Source organism: Cryptomeria japonica, chromosome 10 (assembly GCF_030272615.1).
Source record: "Cryptomeria japonica chromosome 10, Sugi_1.0, whole genome shotgun sequence".
NCBI lineage: Eukaryota > Viridiplantae > Streptophyta > Pinopsida > Cupressales > Cupressaceae > Cryptomeria > Cryptomeria japonica.
Genome location: NC_081414.1, coordinates 398818282 through 398841681, shown reverse-complemented (window position 1 = coordinate 398841681; position 23400 = coordinate 398818282). Strand labels below are relative to the sequence as shown.

The 23400-nt window shown below is 35.5% G+C and overlaps 1 protein-coding gene across 2 annotated transcripts in view; it reads right to left on the bottom strand.

The window, feature by feature from the left end:
- The window catches only part of LOC131038534 (probable manganese-transporting ATPase PDR2), a 64466-nt gene extending 45707 nt beyond the window's left edge, over positions 1 to 18759 (bottom strand). The window contains exons 1-15 of one of the 2 annotated variants that reach the window (XM_057970989.2): positions 18602 to 18759; positions 18422 to 18461; positions 17268 to 17574; positions 15843 to 15935; positions 11219 to 11427; positions 10481 to 10553; positions 10212 to 10384; positions 9936 to 10107; positions 3594 to 3698; positions 3230 to 3340; positions 2995 to 3081; positions 2426 to 2608; positions 2276 to 2326; positions 2055 to 2180; positions 1865 to 1944 (exon numbers count right to left, since the gene is read on the bottom strand). In XM_057970989.2, coding sequence (XP_057826972.1) covers positions 1865 to 1944; positions 2055 to 2180; positions 2276 to 2326; positions 2426 to 2608; positions 2995 to 3081; positions 3230 to 3340; positions 3594 to 3698; positions 9936 to 10107; positions 10212 to 10384; positions 10481 to 10553; positions 11219 to 11427; positions 15843 to 15935; positions 17268 to 17513 — 1709 coding nt within the window. In that variant the 5' untranslated portion in view covers positions 17514 to 17574; positions 18422 to 18461; positions 18602 to 18759. Of the gene's footprint in view, positions 1 to 1864; positions 1945 to 2054; positions 2181 to 2275; positions 2327 to 2425; positions 2609 to 2994; positions 3082 to 3229; positions 3341 to 3593; positions 3699 to 9935; positions 10108 to 10211; positions 10385 to 10480; positions 10554 to 11218; positions 11428 to 15842; positions 15936 to 17267; positions 17575 to 18421 lie in introns of both variants that reach the window. The other variant, XM_057970988.2, reaches the window with a different exon arrangement.
- Positions 18760 to 23400: the final 4641 nt, after the last annotated feature.

Sequence of the window (23400 nt, the reverse complement as noted above, 5' to 3'; positions counted from 1 at the left end):
GTTTTCACATTTTTTCCCTCAAAAATTGTTCGCAGGGTTTAGAATTTTTTCCTTAAAAATTATTATCTGTCATCTGCAAAGCTTGCATGGGTTTTCTGATTTTTCGCCATAAAATATCATGGGAGGGTTTTGCTTGATTTTTTTTCTCAAAAATCAGGGTTTTACCACGTTTACCACGTGATGTTGTCTGGTGTTTTCCTGCATGATGTCTGATGTTTTACCGCGTGATGTTTGGTGTCTTACCACGTGGTGTTTTGGGTCTTGCCATGCGAAGTTTCAAGGTTTTGTTTGATTTTTTCCACAAAAATCGTTTCAAGGGTTTTAACCATTTTTTTCCACATAAATGATGATTTGTATCTTCAGTTTTGGAGGGTTTGCCGATTTTTCCTCAAAATCATGGTTTCAGGTTTCAGTTTGGTTACGTAACATCAGGTTGGATGGATTTTCGTATTCTTGGTCATTAAAACTCTTCAAATCCAGGGAGGGTCTCCACCGCAGCAGTGTTCTTTTCATTTGTGATCAAAACACCTGCAATGTAATTTGTAGGGTAATAAGTAGATAGAATGACCATTAAGGGAGGGTATTAGAATGTTTAATTATATTTTAGTCACCTATATTTAGTTCCTTGTTTAATGGTCATTTAGCTTTTTAGTTAAATAGCTTTTAAGCTTTATTTAGCTTTTAGCTTTTTCTTTTTAGTTAATTAGTTTTTAAGCTTTATTTAGCGTTTAGCTTTTTAGTAGTTCACTTTAAACGACTTGTTCTTAATTTAGAACGTCGTCCTTGTAATCTCTTTATATACGTTTGTATATTGTTGAATAGATTATCCGATTATTGAATCATTCATTCAATTTTTTTTCACTTACTGCAATGATATGTGAACCGCAAATCTTGTCAATATCAAAATCTAATTGCATATCTAAGTTGAGGCTTGTTAAAGCTGTTAAGATGCTGTGAAAGAAGAAATATTAGGAGATTTTTAAGAGATATAAAAGAGCCTTCTCACTAACTTCCACTAGAATGTACATTTCAACTCACTGATCAACATAACAACATTACTTTTAAAATAGGACAACATAGACCATATAGAAGATGTGGCAGATGAAGAAATCATGTATATTTTGAATCAGCTTGGTCCACCAAATGACAGCCTAGCGCACAAGATGACCATGATTCAGATCAGTAGCCTATTCCACCAATGAGAGTAAACTAGTCATGGCTTATCTCAGATAAATGCGAGTTATTTTTGTTGGGAAACCTTCAACCACAAATGGAGCAAGAAATAGCAATAAATAAGCCACTGGAAATTTTGTCTCTACTAAATAATATTACAGCCAATGTGAAAGAACCAACATAACCTCTATGGGTCAAGTTGATCTTCTTCTAAGTATATTTCATTTCAAAGAATAAACACTGGACTTCCTGGTATTAGTTATTTGTTATGTTCATATTCCCTACAAAAGAAAATACAGAGAATTACCTCTTAAACTGAAAGGAAGTCAGTTTTTTCAATCTATAGGTTTTCTTAACAGTTAGAAAGTTATTATAGGACAAACTGATCAACAATAATAGGATATGCCAAACTCACGTCTTACCCTGGGAACCACTAGGACTGCTCCCAGATAATGTGTATAAGCATATAAACAAGAATAAATTAGCAATTTAGCACTCACAGGAAATGGGCCTCTGTTTGTGGCACATGGTTGAGGGATCCTCTATCCCTCATTGACAAAGGAAAAAAGAAAAGGGTTGAATTTGATAAGTCACAAAAGTAAATGAACAAGACAGTAGACACTTAGAAGAGAAAAGAATTGTCTCTATAACAATCAAAAATAAGTACAGAATCAACACATTTTTTACTTACTTCCTGGGCATGGCTTTCTCATCAGACGTATATATCCAATCAATTCCTTTGAGTGCTGCCTTTTCTAGAGGATCACCAACCTACAATACCATCACAGACCTTAGTTTAACTTTGCCAAAGACAAAATTAATAAAGACAGCTTTCTCAGCAAGTTTACACATGATCCATTTCAAAATGATGTTGAGCATACCAATTTGTTATCAACAAACACAAGAGCATGAGAAGCAGCTAAAACTTCCAGAGTGCGCCCAGGCACCTTACTTGTGTCTGTTTCTAAATCCTGACTGCCATCCAGACCAACAAATCCTCGAAATTCCTGAACAGAAACTCATAATATAATGACATGCCAAAACAGATGGAAGCAGCATATCAATATCACCATAAAAAACAGAATCTACAAAAGCACAATACCATGTCATCTGTTGTAAGAGTACCAGTCTTGTCAAAGCAACATATATCAACCTGTATCAACAATCAACAAATACAAATAGAAGGTAATGAATATTTATACAAGTATTGACTAATGTTAAGATAGGTATAATGGTCGCTGCAACCACTAACCTTGCCAGCAAAAGGAATACGGAATGGTTCCGTGCAAAATATGCCACGTCTTGCCAATGCAATCAGAGAGGTGTTCACTGCAATTGACAGTTCCATCGGCAACTCTGGGGGGATCACGGAAGTAATGATCAAAGAGCAACTTAGAAATAATTTGTACTTGCTCCGTGTAGGATCCTCTAGGCCCTATATCAATTAAAAGAAAACTCAATAACTAAAAGGAAATCCTTGCCCAGTCATACATAACATCACGTTCCAAAGGACCTCTACAAGCCATCTTTGATGCATCTCAGAAGAAAATACCTATCCATGGGAAGTTGAAGAGATATAATACAACTTGGTAAAACACGGATGAAGAATTAACCATATAAAAATGTGGAAAGCCCACTCTGCTTTGTTATAGAATTATGGGATCAATGAATTGTAAGTCTTGATCACATTCACCTCTCTCAATGAAATATACACTCATGAAAATGCAGGATGGAGAATAGAAACTTCTGCAATCCAACTAGCTGATTGCTAGTAAAGCACAAATTTTCTCATCAAAAGAGGTAGGTAAAAAGCATAATTACCTTCTTCAGAACATAACCCGCAGCAATGAGGGCAAAGACTACCAGGAATAGAATGAATAGACCACTTTCCCAACTGTTTGCAGTAACCTGATAATGAAATTATGTCATTCCATCTCTCTTGGATGAAAAAGATAATTTCCTCGGCTAAAAAGTACAAATATAAATAATACAATTTTCATGAAAATGCAAAGAATTGGACATTGGAAACTAAATGCAGAAGCTATGCTTTACAGACCCTTTCAGTAGAGAAGAGGATAGTGCGCATAAGCTTTCCCTGGCTTGTCTCAAATCCAGTGCGGAGAATTATGGCCAAGCACCCTCCATCCGGAGTTTTGAGATGTGGAGACTATAAAGACAACAGATTCAAAGAGTTGACAAAAAACCCATAAAATATTTACATAAATGCATTTAAGTTGTGAAAAAAGCATTAAAGTTGACCTGTATAGAAGTATCTAGGATAAGCAAATAAAAGCACAAAGAAAAATGCAAACATGTCGCAGAAGAGAAACAGCTGATGTTGATACAATTTCAGAATATAAAATAAATTTGATTAGAAAATAGCAGCTTGCAAAAACAATCATCCACATAAGATAGACTACCTTATCTGATGTGTGCTGCAATATTTTTGTGCCACCAAAAAGAACGTGACCTTTGTCCCGCCTTGCCGATAGCCTTTCCCCCAGTTCCCTCCCCTGGATAGAAACCTGAAATAGTACCATATCTCATTTCACATTCAATATACCAGGAATTCAAACACTGGGAAAGCCACAAAAAATATAGATCACAAGCCATGTTGCAATTCTACATTGAATGAAAATAATAACCATACAAGCCCCAAAAAATAGCTAGCTAAGTACTTAACTTTCTATATTAAATTCCAACAATCTTGGTCATATTAAAAATCACCCCACTCATCTTCAGTCATGTTATTAATCTTTGGTATCTAAATAGATTTTAATATTTTATCATATTATATAGTATATTAGTTTATTGTTTGGGGAAAAATTCCAGGGATCTATTATGGCACCCCAGCCCTTATGCTAAAAACAATAGAGGAACAAAAATACAAGACTAAAACCTGCATGAACAGATCCCAAAGAAGTGGAGCAAGCATCAAATGGAATAAAAACAGAGTAAACCACATTCAACCAAATAGAACAAGACAAATTTCAACATTTTCCATACTTCTGAATGTTTGCCCAACAGTGAGTCAAGAATATTTGCCCCGAAACCCCATTGCTCTGCAGGAATCAACATCAAAAGATATGCTGGGAAAATCAAAACCAAAATCTGCCACAAATGAGGTTTCAAAAGATACTGCAACAGTAACCACAACATGAGGCATTTCCACAACAGTGAGTAGAAGGAAGCGACCCTGCAAGAGAAGACCACACCACATCTGAGAAGAGTGGAGGGGAAGAGCTCACTAAAGGAACCTCCCTAACATCAGGAGGAGCCCCCAAGGCTCCAGAAGGAAGAGATGGAGCTGAAGCCTCGGTAGAAAAGGAGATCTTAGGATCATCCTTCACAATAATCTTCAAGTAAGAGAACTGTGTGTTTTTCCACCATGAAGCCTGTCTAGCAACATCAGGTGTGCCCTTCAGACAATCAACCACCAGATGACCCACCTCAATGCAATGGCAGAAGTTGAAAGCTATCGTTTTATAATTGATCTATTGCTTCCGATTTCAATCCTCAACTTGCAGCCACATTTCTGCCAGTAACCGTTTTGCAAGAGCAATCTCTACCAAAATCCAAGCATAAATAGCATGAGTAAGAGCACTATTCTCTGGTGAAAGAGTTTAGAAGCTACCCAAGGTATTACCCAATGGCATGGAAGCATGAATCAACCCAAAATTGAAGGAGATAAGGCAACCTAACCGACACCAAAAGCACCAAGAAGGGTTTAGAGAGAAGACTAAAAGCCAAGTACCAAGGTTTACGTACCAAGTAAAGGAGTAGCATTCCTGTTCTGACGGTATTTCAATAAACTGAGGATAATATAGATCAGGGAGAGGCCATAGTTTGGGTAGAAGCAAAGAAGCTTCTCATGATGGCAAATATAAACAATTTGACAACTTGCACATTCAATGCAAATGCTCTGAGTGGTACGCTCACTATGAAGCTGAATATAGAACAAAGATTTCATGGAAGAAAATGATCAGGAAAACGAACTCATGTGATGTTGCACAAGATTTTTCAGACGATGTATGAATTTTCAATAGTCATTGCAGTAACCACATCATAGGGAATCAAAAAATGTTTTCCTAGTTGGATGAATCAGTCAAATCTAGTGTAAAGATCATATACAATAAATAAATCCAAGCAGAATGTAAAGGTACGATTTCAGTTGTAACTACACTGGGTGAAGTCAAGATGATCAATGACGTGCTGTATGTTGATCACTTGATTCACAATCTTCTAAGTGCTGGGCAGCTTTCAGAAAAAGGTTGCCAAGTAGTTTTTTATAACAACAAATTTGTATTTTCTGACAAGGATGGTAACAAGAATGTACATGCCTAAAAGATTCTTCATCAATTTGGCACTCGAGCTATAGTCGTCTGCATTTTTGTGGATTAAAGTTGTAGATGGTTAATAAGCTATCACCCATTCAAAACAAAGATGAAATTTGAATTTGTGATAATGTATCCATGGCATGCAGCATAGAGAAGCTTTCCAATCAGAAAGAAATTGGAGCCAGTGTGTACAGTCATTTTGCGGGCATGCAAACATCCTCTCTTGGTAAAGATCAGTATTTTCTTACTTTTATGGACGATTTCAGCAAGAAAACATGGTCTACCTTTTTTTTTTGAATCCAATGTATTTTTTTATTTCAAATAGTTCAAGTCTTACATTGAAAAGGAAAGTGGATGCTATCTGAAAGTGTTATGCACTGATAGAAGGGGAGAGTTTACCTTCCAAATTTCAACAATTTTCCAGAAGAAATGTAATAAGGAGACAGCTTACAGCTAACTAAACAACTCAACAAAATATTGTGGCTACAAGAAAAATTAGAACAATTGTGGAGATGTCTCATAGTATGATGAATGTATTTGCTAAAGAGATTTCCAACAAAAAGTGTGAAGGACAAGACCCCACAAGAAGCATGCAGTGATAAGAACCTAGTGTTCGGTATTTAATTGTGTTGCATATGTGTTGGCTAAGAAGCATGCAGTGGTAGAAAGTCACTAAAAATTTTGACAATTGCTACTCTCCTTCCACTGGTTTTGGATTAGTTGGTTTTAGCAACAGTGATTGGGCAGAATGGATGGATAATCATAGAAGCACTACAGGTTATATATTTAGCTTGCAAAGTGGTGCAACATCATTATGTTCAAAAAAGAAAGCAGCAGTTTCTTTGCCTTCAGCAGAGGCTAAATGCATATCAGTTACTTCGCCATCATTCCAGGCAGTATGGTTGAGTCAAATATTGTTTGATTTGAATTTGGAACAAGTTTCAGCTACAGCAATCTATTGTGGTAACAAGTCTACCATTGCAATTACTAAGAATCCAGTATTTCATGGGAGAACCAAACAATTGGATACTCAAAATTATTTTATCAAAGACTATGTTATTAATAGAGACAGTGAATTGAGCTTTTGCAGCAGCAGAAATTAAGTGGCAGACTTTTTCAGCAAGTCATTAGCTAAAGAAAAGTTTCAGAGGTTAAGAAAATTGATGAGCGTTACCAAAATGAGCATCAAGGGGGAGATTGAAGAAATAAATTTAATAATTATGCTGATTTGTGATTAGGAGTTCTTTCAACAATTGTGGATGGATATGAAAATTTCAATCATCAAAACAGTTGTGCTATTATGTAACTGTCAAGTTGAAAGCAGAAAATTTGTTTTAGTTTACTAAACAGTTGATTTTAGCTTACTAAACAGTTGGTTTTAGTTTACTAAACGAGACGTATCAACAGCTGCATTGATAAATCAATTCACTGGTTAGTTTTAGTTGTTGACACCATGCATTAAGTGTTGGCAATAAAAATGTAACCGATAGTTAGTGTTTCACAAGGACATGAGCCCACCAACCTTGCCCTACCCCTTAAAAGAAAACCACATTTCGAGAGTGGGGATGTTCCTTGGGTGTAGGATGAAACATTGCCCTGTTGTCCTAATGGCACCACCTACAACAAAGAAGCATCCCTTCGAAATAGAACAGTCAAAATCACAGATAAAGCTCTGTAAGTTTCCCATAGATATTTACAAGTTTTCAAATTCTCATTACTGAGGGGTGTGTAGGATGAGGCATTAGTATTGGCAGAAGAACTGGAGATTACAACAGGGATTGACAATGGCAGATTGATGTATCCAAGTGTCAATCGCAGACCAGGTTTTCTCTTGATTGCAAGGAAACTACCAATATTGAAAAATGTACAGTTCCCGATAATCTGATAGCAGATAATCAATGGCAATACCTTTGAATCAATAATCCATTGTTCAATGGTCGCTCAAGGGATCTGCAAAGGGTTTCCAGATTATCAACAATAATTTAGCTTCTTTCATGATGCCACAACTTTTAGATTTAAATTTTAAAATGAAAATAAAAATTGCATTAATAAGTCAATGGTTAATTATAAATTTATAATATTTATTCCCCCATTCATGGGGTCTCTAGAGTTAATTCTAAACCAAACCCGTGCCGGTTGTTTAGTTTGAGATGCTTTGGGAAAGCTTATTGGTGCAGTGTAAAAGATACTAGAAGTGGTCTCTATTTAATGAAGCAAAGGCACAGGGATTCCTCTTTGGCCTCCAAGTATGTAAAATTTATGGAGATTGTAATGTGCAGATAGTAGGAGATTCTTCTGTAATTATTGATGCCATCCGCAAAAGCTGAAAGATAAACAATATACCGAAAAAACCATGACTGTGTTGGACTCATTAAATGCATTCACTATGCAACACATCTTTTGGGAAACTAACAGAGAGGCCAGTTTAATGGCAAATTATGCCATTGACAAGAAGAAAGAATGTTTAATCCATAATGTAATTCGAAAATTGGAATCATATGATTCCAAGTATAATTTATAATCATATAAATGAATGATTCGTTGGAGTGCACCAATGATCACAAATTAATAGAAAGCCTAAGTTCCCACATGATTTAATTGGAAAGGCATCTCACATTTATGATGGTGACCGCTTCATGCACATAAAAATGAGTGCAGTCAGGACTACCATGTTCGAACAAAGACATCATTTGAGGATGAGGAGACAATATAACAACCACCTACTAAGTTTCTTGTTTTATTCACTTCAGCTTCAAGGATATCAGCAGATCATTACAAAGAGATGGCTACCTCTGTGCTATCTTGAAAAGAATTAAAGTCGCATTTTTGAGAAGGATAACAAGTTTACACCTGAAGAAAGTCTTCAAGACTAAAGCCATGATTACACTACATGCAATCAAGTAGACTTTGGGAGAAAATTTTATAGTTGCGAATGATAGATCCAAAGTTTAAATGAATATGGCTTCCATGCCAATTGAGGTGCTTCTGGATGCAGCAAAATCAAAGGATGCAGTAAGGAGAATTATCATGGTTCTAATCAGAACCATGAAAATGGCATCAGGGATTGGCACTGATGCTAGAGAAGGCAGTCCTGGGTCTAGGATTTCCCCCATAGAATGGTGAATTGCAGATCAATGTCAAGGTCTTCTTAGATGTATAGACATTGTTTGTCATGCCCGCTAAAGGACTTCCTGAGACAATGTGCAGACAAAGAATGAGGCCTTGCAGTAATTTTTTAAATGTGCCACAGGTATCAGTCGCACCTCTATTATCGATTGTTCATTTGCAATATTAGAGGAAGATGAGGGAGATTGATTTGAACCTATTCGGGGTGGTGAAAACTAACAGATACTAAGAAGCCAAATTTTGTCACCTTCAGCCTACAAGATAATAGTTTAGTATATGTACAATTGTTTTGTAGTTAGAGCGGATTCTATATTCCTCTTAATGTAGTTCAGAAATAGATATTAACTGCTTTGTAAAGATTACCATTCTATTAAGGAGAAGCTATATGTAATGTTTTGTACTTTATAATATATAGGGTGTGGTCCCCGTGGGGAACACTTCTCATGGACCAATAATTATAAATTAAAATAATTTAAAATTTATTAATATAATAAATAGAATATTTACATATTAATAATATTAAATATATTATAAATTATATATTGAATATTTACAAAATATGTAATATAAATAATAATAAATGCTGACCAAGGTCCATCCCGCAGTGTGATGGTTAAGTTGTGGCATTGTTGCCACCAAGGTTCAAATCCTCAGTGGGATACCGTGATGGTAGTCTTGGGCCTTCGCTGATCTAGTGTGCTCGCCGATTGTGAACTGTTGCGGTGATCATGTCAGTGGTTTCACAGGTGTTCATGCCTGTGCCAAACCCTCACTCTGTGCCACTGCTGGGCTAACTGTGCTCGCAGGTTTGGGTTGTTTATGGGACGGGCTAAAAATTCCGTGTGATCAAAAATTAATAATAAATGCTGACCAAAAAATTATATATAAATACTAATAAATATTATATAGATGTTATAATTTATATTAAAACATTTACATATGTAATTATATTAACTATAAAATATATTGAATAAATGAAAGTGCATAAATACTTTATTAATTATTAATTATAATTATTGTTAATTATTCGATGTTTGATGTTATCAGTTATTATCTTTATATCAATTTTATCTTTATATCAATTTATTGTCAATCATAAAATATAACTCTTAGAAGTTATAGTTTAATTTTATGTAAGGCTTAGATAAGGCTTAGATAAAACATAAAATGTTATTTCTTATACACTTATTAAATTTTTCTAATTAATTTTTCAACTACTGCATTATATTTGCACTACCAACACAAATTTGGGTCCATAGGCCCCCCAAATCTATTCCGAAGAGAGTAGAAGCAAAAAACCTTCCATTGTGGGGTAGACTCCCCAGTCAGAATTGCCTCATTGGTGATCACACTTCCAGACAGTAACAACATGTCAGCCGGGATGGTTCTATCTTCTCCATTTTGCCCTGCCAAACGACCAATAGATACAACATCCCCAGGTAGAAGATCCATCCCACTTAGTTTCACCCACCTGAACACATACATTCCCATAGAAGTTTGTCATTAGCCTCAGAGTAGTAGCATAACAGGAAAGAAAACAAGCAAACCATATCTAATAGGATAGGAAAATCCTACTTTCCACCACGATGCACCATTAATGTCTGATTATCAACTCGAACTCGGCGAAGCTCTGTCAATGTTTTTAAACGACTTTTTGCCATAGTAGACTCAAATAAGAAGAGCATAAAAAGGGTAAATAAGCTGTAGTACCAATATTCATCGAGACACCAAAGGCATACACAAAATACCTGCAATTGATACTTATATGAGTGTATGAGAGGAAAACATTCTAAGAACCTGCTTTTTAAATTGGTAACAATCCAAAATAAAATTAGAATAAAAACCTGGAACACAAAGAATGGTTCCATGCAGTGCTCCTTCATCAACTTCTGGAAAGTAGGCTGTGGAAACTCAAATCTGAAAAAGGAAAAATTAGCATCAACACCTAAATGATATATATATATATATATATATATATATATATATAGAGAGAGAGAGAGAGAGAGGGAGATTTGATGTTTTAATGTCAATACCATAAACCATTATCCTGCTTGATTTTTTTCTAATTTTGAAAAGCATGCTACAATAAGCATATATGATTGAGTAATAACTAATAAGAAATTAAGACTAAATTTTTTTGTTATTATAATGGTAAGAAACAAAACAATAACTTACCTCAAAATAATAGTGCTACCAATCTTTTGTCAAGTAATAAAAATAAATATATATATATATATATATATATAGAGAGAGAGAGAGAGAGAGCTTTGATGTTTTAATATGGCAATACCATAAAGCATTATCCCTTGAATTTTTTAAAATTTTGAAAAGCATGCTACAATTTTAAGCATAGGCACTCCTATTTCCCAAAAAAGCATATATGATTGAGTAATAAGAAATTAATACTAAATTTTTTTGTTATTATAATGGTAGAATTAAGAACACAAAACAATATCTTACCTCTCAATATAATAAACTAATGAAGAGTTTTAACTGTAAAAAAGTTCATTAATTAATGCATAACAATTGACAATATTGGCTTAGACAAAATTAAAAATATAACTAAAAGATTAGTAGCATACACATTCCGGCCCCATTTCTCCATGGCTGCATTGACTTTTGCATCTGATCCGTATCCAGTATTTCTGATATAAAACCCAATTGTTTCTTTTGACGGATATGGTAATTTGCAAAAACACTGCTTTTCTTCTGAAAAAATGAAACGCTGTTTTCGAAATTCAAAGGAAAACTCTTCAACATCTGTTGTCAAGGATGAAGATGCTCCTGCCAGCTGTTAAATTGTCAGTCCTTCCAGCCTATGACTTCATTTCCATATCCTTATTCCATGTGCAAACTCTTTCAAAGCATCAAAAATGCATTACACGATATCATTTTTATTTCCTAAGAGAAAAATCATTGACTTCTGTTTAAGGTTGATTTATTCGTAATATAATGTATTGCTAAGAGTTTCTGTATGTACCTGTTCAACATTTAATTACCAATGTTACCCACCATTTACTTAATTTTCTAATGCAAATGCATTCAAAGAGTAAAAACTTCCTAATAGAAAAACTAAAATGGATTCATATTCTAATGCAAACTAATCCGATGCATAAAACACAAATGATATATTATCAATTTTTAGAGGTAGCGTGCAAGACCATAGACCCTCCTCTAGTACTAGGGGAGATTTCCCTTGATCGAATTACCCATTGACAGTGCACAATGATGGAATTTACATGCTTATACACATTTACATGGAAACAAAGAGACTTTTGGAAGATATCTCATTATATGCACCTATAACTATGAAAAGATAGTAAATAGCAAGACATCCTCCATGGACTAGTGATAGAGCTCATTTTTTATGCCAATTTAGAAAGATCAAGGAAAGAAGTTCAGAAACTAAAATAGAATTCAATGCAAACAGACAACATTGTTGAACATCCAGTACAATTACAGACAAATAAACAGAAACAGTGTAAGAGAATATGCACAAATAATTATAAAGATGAAAAACACAAAGCATGCCTTCAAAGTATTTTGTTTACATAACCTTCTAGCATAGAAATCCAATGCAAACAGACAACATAGATATTCAATGCAAACAGACGACATTTTAGAACATCCAATACAATAACAAACAACTATACAGAAACAGTGTAAGAGAATCTGCACAAATAATTTTAAAGATGAAAAACACAAAGCATGAAAGCCTTCCATGTATTTCACTTACATAATCTTCTAATATCTTCCTATTGCAAACCAAAACTTGCTTCCCAAGATCCTACTTGCAATAGAGTTCAAGCTATTTGTATTTGCAATGAGAGCATTAAGCTCTATTGATTAAATGAAAAGGTAGTTGTGTAAGAGTAACTACCTGCCAACTAAACTTAAAACTACCTGTATTCATAACTGAGTGCAAATAAAACCTGACTAAATGACTTAAAAAATTACAACAGAAACAAATTTATCTTAGAAAATTACATCATAAATCCATGTTGAGAAATGGCCCACCTAAACTTAACACACAAATAGATCACTTAAAAGTTCTAAAAGATCTTGAAGGAATTGTTGGGTATTAAAGTTCATCTAATTCTACAATGGCCTTGAGATTGATTGAAAAGTACTGCCCTAACATATAATTACTCCAACTAAGAAAATGCTCTAACAGTGCCAAATCAAGCATGGCAAATTTCTTTGTACAACAATTTTCTTGGATTATATTGAAACTGACATGGTGTGACTTTGCCTTGGATATTCAGTCTTCTAATTCAAGTAATTGACACAGGAATGCTTGACATTTGAGATGGTTTTCATCTTGAGACAAGGCTACTCCTTTAGGTGCCCCGGAAGATTACTAAGCTCTTGATTAGGAGTTGTCATCCCATGAAGCTGAAATATCCATTTAGCATCAATGATGTGATCTTGAGTCTCCTCTAAACAAAGGAGAAGGCCTTGTGCACAATTCCAAAGTCTCACACACAAGTTCCAAGATCCAAAATCATTCTAGAATGAAATAGTGTCGGATACCCAACTGAGCTCTCACAAATAGGTGCATCAATGAATCAATCACTGCTTTCAGTTCATTTTGCAATGAATGCAATAATTTTAAACACTTTTGAAAAAACTAGCATTCATAAATTCTTGTAATACAATTTGACATCCCATTGAGCCACAGATCTTGCTAAAAGCGGATCCTTTGGAGGCTGCCCCATGAGCAGTCGACTTTTCACTTGGGAGATCTTTCAAAGTTGTTTCTTCAAATGAGAAAGATGTATCAACCACAATGGGGAACTTGATGCTCACACATGCTTGTGAATTCCAACGATGATGAGCCCTTGGAATACAGAAAACATTTACATTTACAAGGTAAGAATTGGCTTTAATGATGTTGAAAAGATGTCTTTCTGCAAAAAAGAGCTCATGAAGAAGGTAGCTGGTTGATAGTTGCTCAGGGTTTCTAATGCTCTATTTTTAATTTCATTTGCAAGGAAGAAGAGCAATGTAGGCTGAAATGACATGCAAACACATTGCAAACATAATCCAGACAGTTTTTGATATTTATATAAAAATATGAATATAAGTTATAACAAAGCCAAAATTGAATCATGATTTTACCACTGATATTAGTTAAATCATTTTGTGCTTGTCAAATGATATTTCAAATAAAAAAGATCACATTTCTTTGCTGCATTTTATCAAACCACCGATACACCTTATGCTATAATGCCTCCACACCCTCTCATATGACATTTTGAGAAATTTCACATGTTTAATTTATGTGAAAAAATTTAACAAAAATTCTCTCTACCAAGCTACCATGTTTTTAAATAAGTGAAAAATATATAATAGTGAAAATAAGATTGAAAAAAGATCCACTACCAAACCCAACTTGAAAAGATGGGGTAGGCCAAACAAAGTACAAAGAGCAAAGAGCAGAGACATACAACATTCCAATTTTACAAAGAAATGCCTTCAAACCAACAGGAAGAAAAGAATTTTACTACGAATCTGGCAACAAAAAATCCAGCAGAGCATCACAGTAAACAGGTGGAGTTTTAGTCCTTTCCTTGAGCAATGGATAAAATCCAAAGTGGGGGTTCGCAATCAGGTCAATGAATACAAACTAGAATGCCTTCACTGTTGAGGATAAGGAAATATCCCACCTTTTCTTTCAGTATGAAAACTATCCACATTCATAGAGAGAGATGTTGAGAGACTGAATACACCATTGGCATGCAACAAGATGCATTGAAGCATGCCATATTGAAACATTAAAGCACTAATATGGGTATCTCTCAGTACTTGAGACTAAATTTCATGTAAGCTAAGTTAATGAAGATAGAAGATGATCCTAGCAACATTCTCAAGATAAAAGAACTCAGCAACTTGGCTTGGGCAATGTGAGGGGCCACTCATTTGCTTAAAATCATACAGTAACATGTCATAGTCTGCATACTTTCAACATACACCAGTCCTAAACTACGTTCCCAAACTTTTGAACCATAAAGAATGCGTTTAATGACTGGACCAAAGTGAGACATTTTACAGCCATATTGTAGAAATGTATATAAGAGCATCACCATTTCAACAAAAAGAGAGGCGTGCTTATTTACTTTTATTGGAAGCTTTTCACAAAAGCAAATAGCTTCAAACTTCCTGTTTGAAGACTGAAGTTAATTAATGTAAGTTCTGAAATTTGGCTTCATTATTATTTTAAATTTCAAATATGGGAAACTAGAAAGTAGAAATACATCCTCAAAAACTCTTAATACAAATTAGTTTGTCATAAACATGAACTCTTCTTATTAAGCTGAAAATAACTTGGGAGTTATTTATTTATAGGTACTAAAATTCTATCAAAATTACAAAAAACCCAGAATTGACAACTTTGTGGATTTAATATAAGCAAAAAACGAAGGCATAACTCAGTGGGATATTTTACCATACATTTACCAAAACAAAGTATAATCAATCAGAAAATTCTGCAAATTGTCATGCAAAATAAGCATTGCATGGCCATAGTAATTTAAAATCTTGTAGAAACTGACTTTTTACAAGTGAAATAGGTAATTTTACAAACATAAAACTGTTCTTACAAATAGGACATTAGGCCCTAGAGAATGTGTTTGGAAGTAATTATGAGGGGCAGCCTGCAAAAGACTTAAGGTCTTGACAAACTCTTCAGCCCAAGTGGGCTCCGGTAGCCTAACATATCATCTAGGGCATGATTTTAAATATCAAAGACATTGAATATAATTTAATTTTTCAGTGCTTTTTTTCTTTTCAAATAGTCCAGATCATTTAAGAATATCAATTCTCAAAATTCCAGTATTCAGATTTCCAATTGTAATTTTCTCCAGCTATAATAGGTCTCATAGCAGGATGATACAAAATTTTTAGTGTTTGCAGACAACAGATTTTATAGCTGGATAACACCAAATTTCTTTGTGTTAGCATAAACCTAAACTTCATTTTTCCAACAGGACCAAGCCATGTTGCCAACAAGCAGCGAGTGCTTTGGTATGTTTCCTGTATTAAGATTGATGTTTCCAATATGTTAAAATAAAGCCAAAACATGACAAGGTTGGCCAGGTTCTATGATCTGGGAAATGGAAAAACTTCTGTATCATGTGAAAAAGAATATAAAGAAAACAGCTTCACAAAAACAAAAGTATATATTTCAAAAAGTTTGATGCTTACCACTTTTCTGCAACAAACAGGAACAATTTCCTTTGTTCCAGAAAACTTAGCAGGAATGACTTTACATATATTTGCCTCACGTACATCTTTCACCTGCAGATGAAAAGTAACAAAAAAAATTCAGGAAATACAAAATTATCTACCTCTAATACCATACATTATAAACTAACTGGAATCACTCATTCTTTCCAAATTCCCAAGTTTCAATTGAAATGCAATAATGCACAGTGCCAAACTTCTTCATGTCCATCAGCTAAAAACATAACAAATCATGACTGAACATTCAATTTTCAGGACTATAGCTATGAGAAATTATATGAAATAATGCGTGCTTGGCAATAAAATTAATGCCTATCATCTTAATACTTGTAAGATTTTTATCAGTTTATAACAATGCGAATACAGCTAAAAAATGGTCTTCTGTTGATTCTAGAGAACTATCACGTAATGTACAAGGGATGACAACAATCTATAAATCAGGCATCCTAATAATTCCCTCACAATTACAGACTTAACATTTATAGTAATTGTTTGTAAGGCGCTGGAAGATATTAGGATCATTCTCACAAAAGTGAGGTCTCTTGTACAAAATATTACTAGAAAGTGGAAAAAAGGCAATCACTTAGTACCCTAGAGACATCGTTGGAAAGGAATGTGAAATCTTGTCCTTTGCTAATTATTTTTAATTTTGAGTTTTTCTGAACCTAGATTATGCTGTAAGCAAGAAAATGAAATATATTCATATATTACACTGAAATATGGAAGAAACTATGCACATAGGTGCATGATGTAATGGTATGTCTATTGGCTTGACTTCTGTAGTGGACATTGTGTTGGTTAGGTTGGTTGAGCTGTTTCTTAAAGGGTGAAGCAATTCAGTACACGGATGAGACTTCCTATATGTGGCCTCACCACCTGGGGCTGGTTAATCCCCTACTTACAAATTAAATATATATTGAATGAATTGTGCTTTCATCATGCATACAGACCTTAGTCCATCACCTTTAAGTTACCATTATTTGTCGATTACAATCTAAAATACTATGTGTGCGGACTGAAATTAAATTTCTACACAGAACTAAAATACCCAGGAAAGGGGAAGATTGTTATGTTCAAGTATTTCAAGCTAGAGTCCTGTTTTGCCAGTTATTTACCACTTTTATGGTAAAATGGAACTCGAGACAGGAAACACCTAATTTTAGTAATGAATTGAAGCCCTCCTGGTACACCTTAAGACAGTACCATAGTAGAAACAGATCTTGCCTCCATGTATAAAAAGAAATTTAAACCGTAAACTTTTCTAAGTTTCTCCAAACTAATACCAGTCCATCCAAAAGAGAAATATTTTTTTGACTGAATAGTCAGAGCTATTTTTGAAAGTAGAGCAAAGGAAAGAAAGTAGCTGAAATAACTTTCAACACACACCTGATTTGCCTGAACAAAACATCTGAAATTGACTGACCAATAAGTAAAGAGCCAAGTGAGAACATGAAGAATTCCAAAAGCCCCAAGTGTGATAGCTGCATCAGCCAAATCTATGCTTGGAAGGATCACAACAAGCCACGCTGCATATAGAATTGCAAATGGCCATATATCTAAGCGCCACGGCCATGTTTTCCATCTCATGAGTTCTACTTGTTCTACCACCTTTCCATCAACAGGAAAACCCATCTCTTTAACCAGATTTTCCTTTAACTTAAAATGCCTCGGTATTAAACAGTCCTTAGTACTCCTACAAAAAGTCAACCGTCAAATTCACAGGTAAATCAAAAATTTACATATGACTGCAATAATCTAAAGAGCGACATAAACAAACATTTGTGAAGTCGTTTAAGACAATATGCAAAGGATTTATATAAAATATGTAAAATAAGTTGCAGATTGCTAAGCCAGCAAGTTCAACCTAATTTACACCGTTCAAGGTTTTGATTCACTTCCCCCCTTCTCAACATTACTGCTTAATCGTATTAAATTTTTACCCCATTGCTTCATCCTCTCCAATACAGAGTTTTCTGATAAACAACTTTTCCAGCAGCACATAATCTATTTTCCAGCGTTTCAGGTTTTAAAATTTGCAAGTCCACACGCTTTCAAGTTCTCGACTTTACTAGTCAATTATAAGAATTTTTCGTTCCACAAAGCTAAAGCTACACACTGCTTCAACCATTACAGTTATAATTAATGATTTATGTAGTAGAATGATTCGGACTTGAGCCAACTTCTAGAGCTCAAGGCTTTCATCTTTACGCTACCGTAACAATTTTTACCTTGAATAGCCAAGACTAACAATTTCTCATCATTTACAATCCAAATAAAACGTTTTCAATATCTTAACCGTTCGAAACGACAATTTTCACTGTTTTCAAGGCAAAAATCTCCAATCTCCATTGAATTTTTTTGAAATATAAATCACTAAACAACGAGAAGAAGAATGAAGAAAGGAAAGAAATAACACGTTTTAAATTAGATAGAACGACTCGCAAACCTATAAATTTACTAGGTTGTTGGCATCCGAATGCTTCACAAACAGGGTTTCAGCCTATTAAACGAAAAAAATTAAAAGAACTTATCAAATTTACCTCTTATTTTCCAAATTTCCTTGCAGCCGTCCAAATCGATCTGACGAACAAACATTTGTTAAAAATTAAGTAAGGAATGAACTGAGATGGTAGGGTTTCCTTCTTAATACTGATAAATGGGGAAAATTGAAGAGTTTATAGTGCGATAGAGCAAACTTATTCGAAAGGAAATTTGCTGACCTCGGGCCTTCTAAAGAGGCCGGTGGGAATCGAACCTTTTCATTTTCCTATAATAGTGCCATCCAAGCTTTTCCATTCCTCATTGGAACAGTTTGCTATAGGGGAAATTAACCTACCCTGCACTTTTCACCTACGTTTTCAACTCATCTTTATTTAGATTCTCTCTCGTGCAACGAAAATTTTAAATGGTGTGTTCCTGTTTTTTAGGGTTAATAGTTTAAAAGATATATTTTGAATTTTATTTATTTTTATTTTTATTTTTATTGAATTTTATTTATTTTAATTTTTTATTTTTTATTTTTTTTTAATTTAATTGAATTTTATTTATTTTATTTTTTATTGAATTTTATTTTTATTTATAAAAAGATCAGTTTTAATCTATTTTTTTCTATTTATATTGGATTTGTCATTTATAAATGTAATCTAGATTATTTATGTAATTATAAAAATGATTTTTCAATTTTTAGAATTCAAATAATTAAAACTTGGTCAATTTAATGTTTTTATTTAATTGCTATGCATCAATAAAATACACAATCTTAGAGTTGTACTTAAAAATGACTCTAATTCATTTAGAGATCATCTAATACCTTGAAAATCACCTAACAAGACCATTCAAGTTACATTTATTAGCATTGAATTCAAAGCATTTTATTACATTTATACTTATACCATCATCTAAAACGTCCCCTTATTTATTGTCTTTGATAATTCTCCATACTTACGTAGTATCTTTATGGGATTTGACAATAGAGAGCAATTATCTTTATCACATACAAATACATGACCATACATTCACACTTGCATAATCTGAATTCATAGGTGTGTGATTGGTCTACATTGTAAAAGTGGTCTTTAGTGATGGACAATGTTTTATAAATGCTAAATCATCCATTTGGGCATCGTTGATAAATCATTTTTAGGCATTTATCACGACATATGTGTATTAGATTTATTACTTTGTAAACCCTAGGTCTAGTTAAATTAATTAATATCTGTAAATAATATGTCTACATGAAAGAATAGAATCCCTCTTGGAGGGAATCTTGAGATTCCTTAGTTAACAATCTTTTTTTTTGGTCGGTAATATAGAGATTTTATTAATATTAACAGAAAAAGATTGCAATAGGTAATATGCATCCACCCTGGGCCTGTTAATGGGCACCTGAGGGCTAATCTTCAGAATCAGGGTCAATCAAGCCCTGAATGGACTCCGCCAGAAAAGGGGTGGATTAAGATTGATTTCGACGGAGCATCGAGGGGCAACCCGGGGGGTTTCTGGTGCTGGGGTGATTGCTAGAGACGATTGGGGCAACACTCTGGCCATTGGTGCTAAAAGATTAGTGGATGGATCGAACAATGTTGCTGAGTGTCAAGCAGCTTTAGAAGCTATCCTAATGGCTGGGAAACTGGGATTGAAGAAACTCCATTTGGAAGGAGACTCTCAAGTTGTGGTGAATGGGATAGCTCGAGGCCGAATGGCGGCGTGGCACTTAGACAAGCAAGTTTGAAGAATGCAACTTCTGTTGGGCAGGTTTGAAGATTTTAAAGTGACTCATGTCCTCCGGGAAGCAAACTTGGAAGCTGACAAACTTTCAAATGTGGGAGCGAATGGCTCCTTGGAAAATAAGTATAGTTTGTTCGAGGACTTTAGAAATTTTAGTCCTCTCGATTTTGAATTTGGTTAGATAGTTTATCATAGAAAAGTGAACCCGAGCTTGATTTGAAGTGACCATTGGTAGCCATGGTCTTGTGGGAATTAAAGATCCTTGTGGTGTGTGATCTACGATGTTACTGCAAGTGGCCTTGCGGTGATGGATGATGATGGAGGCGATCGGTGTGTGTGACTGGCGATGATGCTTAGTTTTCTGCAAGGCGTGTGGAGTAATCATGACATGTGATGGTGGTGACTTTAAAGGCCTTTGTGTTTCGTTTCCTGGTAATTTGTAGTGGTTGCTTGGTGGTAGGCGGTGTGTTCAAGGTTTCTTTTGTGTAGCAGCGAGAAAGGATGGAAGCAAATTTTTCGTTGATGTTGGATGGGCAATTGCCTGTGTTTCGTGGGCTGATCTCGAGGTCTAGGTTGCCGAAAGTCTTCAGAGTAGATGGAGAAGACTTCTGGGGGGCAGTGAGGTTGTTGTTTGGAGAGGAATTCCTGACTCTAGATTGGTGGCTGAGAACGAACCTTGACATTTTGTCTCTTTTTGCTGCTCTGGCCTTGCAGGTGGGAAAGTCGGTGGAGGAAGTGCAATGGGTTACATCTCTGGTGTTGAGACCCAAATGGGCGAGTGGTTTGAAGGAAGCGGTGGCCCGAGTTGTCATTGGCGAAGGGCTGAAGTTGGTGGAAGGCCCGCGGAGGAGGATTAGGGTGGATGTGGGGGCGATGCAGCCTTTTGTCATCTGGTCGGCTTCCCAGCCAGTTGCACTGCAGGTGGAGGACGCAAGGAAAGGTTGGGGCGAGATTGTGGATTTTGTGCGCAAATTGGGGTCGACTGAGCGAGTGAAGATTCGTGGGAAGGTGGCCCCCATTCAGTCTGAGGCTCCTCTGGATGCGGATGGGAGGCCTTTGGTTCGACACCAGATTTCAAAGAAACGGGCGAAGGTGGTGGAGTGTGGGTCTCTGTGTGGGAACAGGCCAAGAGCGATGCCAGGTGGAGGGAACGTGACACAGGAGGCAGGACCCAGCAGGGGAATCCCCAATTTCTCAAGAGAAGAGGCATTAGGGTGGTTTAGAAGATAGGTTCTATGGGTTGTTCGAGGCCTCTTTGGTGGTTTTTTGTGTCTGAAAGTGGCCTTTTTTGTGGTTGTTGGCCATGGTGGGATGGTGTCTTGTCGAGTTCCTTTTTGTAATAGGGGCGTGACCCCATAGTGTGGCAGAATGTCTTTCTGCTCTTCGAATGTAAAACTTTTCTATTTTAAGCAATATATTATATAATGTTATCGATCAAAAAAAATGTATCCACCCTGACCATTCAAAAATAGACCATACACCCAATCAAGGTCTGGAAATATCACAAAATGCATCCCGAAAAAAATCGTCCCAAAAACCAACAAAACAAGCATATTAATTGCTCAAGAACAGTCAAAGTTCAAACATTAAATGATTTATAGATTCGCAAACCTAAACATAAACTACCAGCGGGCTAAAGAAACACTAAAATAAACATTGTAGTTAAAGATGTGGCTCAAAGCCATCCTGGAACCTAGACAATTCAAGCACCACGTCCATAGTTCTCTTCCTTGGTCTCAGCTCACAACCCACCCCCACCCTGGTCACCTCATTCATCGCCCTTAACACAACTTCCAATCTCATCAATTCAACAAAAGTCTTCAAAGCCTCCCAGCTCATTTTGCAAGAGCCTTTATTTTATCCTCTTGCCATCGAACAAAGCATATGTAATTCACTGGTGCCTCCACTCTTGCAGAGACATCAATACCCACTCCAGGAATTTCCCATTTGAAGATAGAGTCCATGCCCAATAGATACTCTTCTGAAATGAGAGCTCTCAAAATCTTTTACACCTTGTCTACCAAATCCTCAAACTCTAGACCCCATGCTACAACTAGGCAATATATGTCAATGTTTGTCATGTATCTATGGCCTATATGTGCAATCGCCTCCCCCGTGATTAACTTCACCGCCTCCAGCAATCTTTCATCCTTGAACAGAAAAAGTTCCTGCAACTATTTGTCAGTGACCATACCCACAAAGGGGACTAACTTCTCTATTTCCAGCGTAAAGCTCACCTCCATTACTCTGAACACTACAGTAACACCACCTTCACAACTTTACCTTTTTTGCTCTTCAATCCAACCTCTAGAGGAGACAGAAGGAAACTAAACATAGACTTTACACACTGACTGTTAAGAACCTACAATTTAAACATCAAATCAACACCACCATACCCAACTCCAATGTCCTTCACCGCCGACAATTTCCATTTTCATCAATGCATTATCATAAATGCATTGTCCTAACTGTACAAACATTCCTTGTCGATCAATGCGGCAATAACTCCACCATTATACCAGGCCAATTAGCTTGGCCAACTTCCACCTCTTCGTACATGCTCGAATCTAGGAGTTGCCACAAAATCATACTCTTCCACCATGTCATTTGTTTATAGATTACGGAAAACTTCAAAGTGATGTTCCTGCAACACATTGAATGATGTGCCCCATTTAGACAGCACATCAGCCACCTCATTCCCAAACCTTCACACATGAGAGACTTTGAAGTCTCTAAAAAAATTTAAATCATTTTTAAAAAAAAATTTAACATAATTATTTATGAACCATGCATGTGTTTCTCCTTTTATAATTGCATTTATAATTATCAACGAATCCCCTTCCAAATGGAGATTTTTAAATCCCAATTTCAAACCCCATTCAACCACCAAAAGAGTTGCCTGAACCTCTGCTTCATTGTTCATGCCCTTCTCCATTCTTCGAGCTCCCAATGCTAAAATGTTTCCATGCTTATCCCTAAACACCACCCTTGCACCTAAATCACTTGGATTACCTTTTAACGCACCATCAAAATTTGCCTTAATCCACCCTTCCTTTGGTGGTTCCCATTGATCTTTAATTTGTACACTTGATGACAACAAAGATGAATCATCTCGTCTAGGCCCATGAACGGGACTACCTTAGTTGATGATCTTTTCCATGTGCCATTCAAGCTATTATGCTTGTAACAAATCATTAAATAGGGGGTTATTGTGTGGAATATTACTAACATCCTTAACACTTGAGTTATCTTAGCCAGCTATAAGAGATGTGTAAAGTCAACAATTATACCC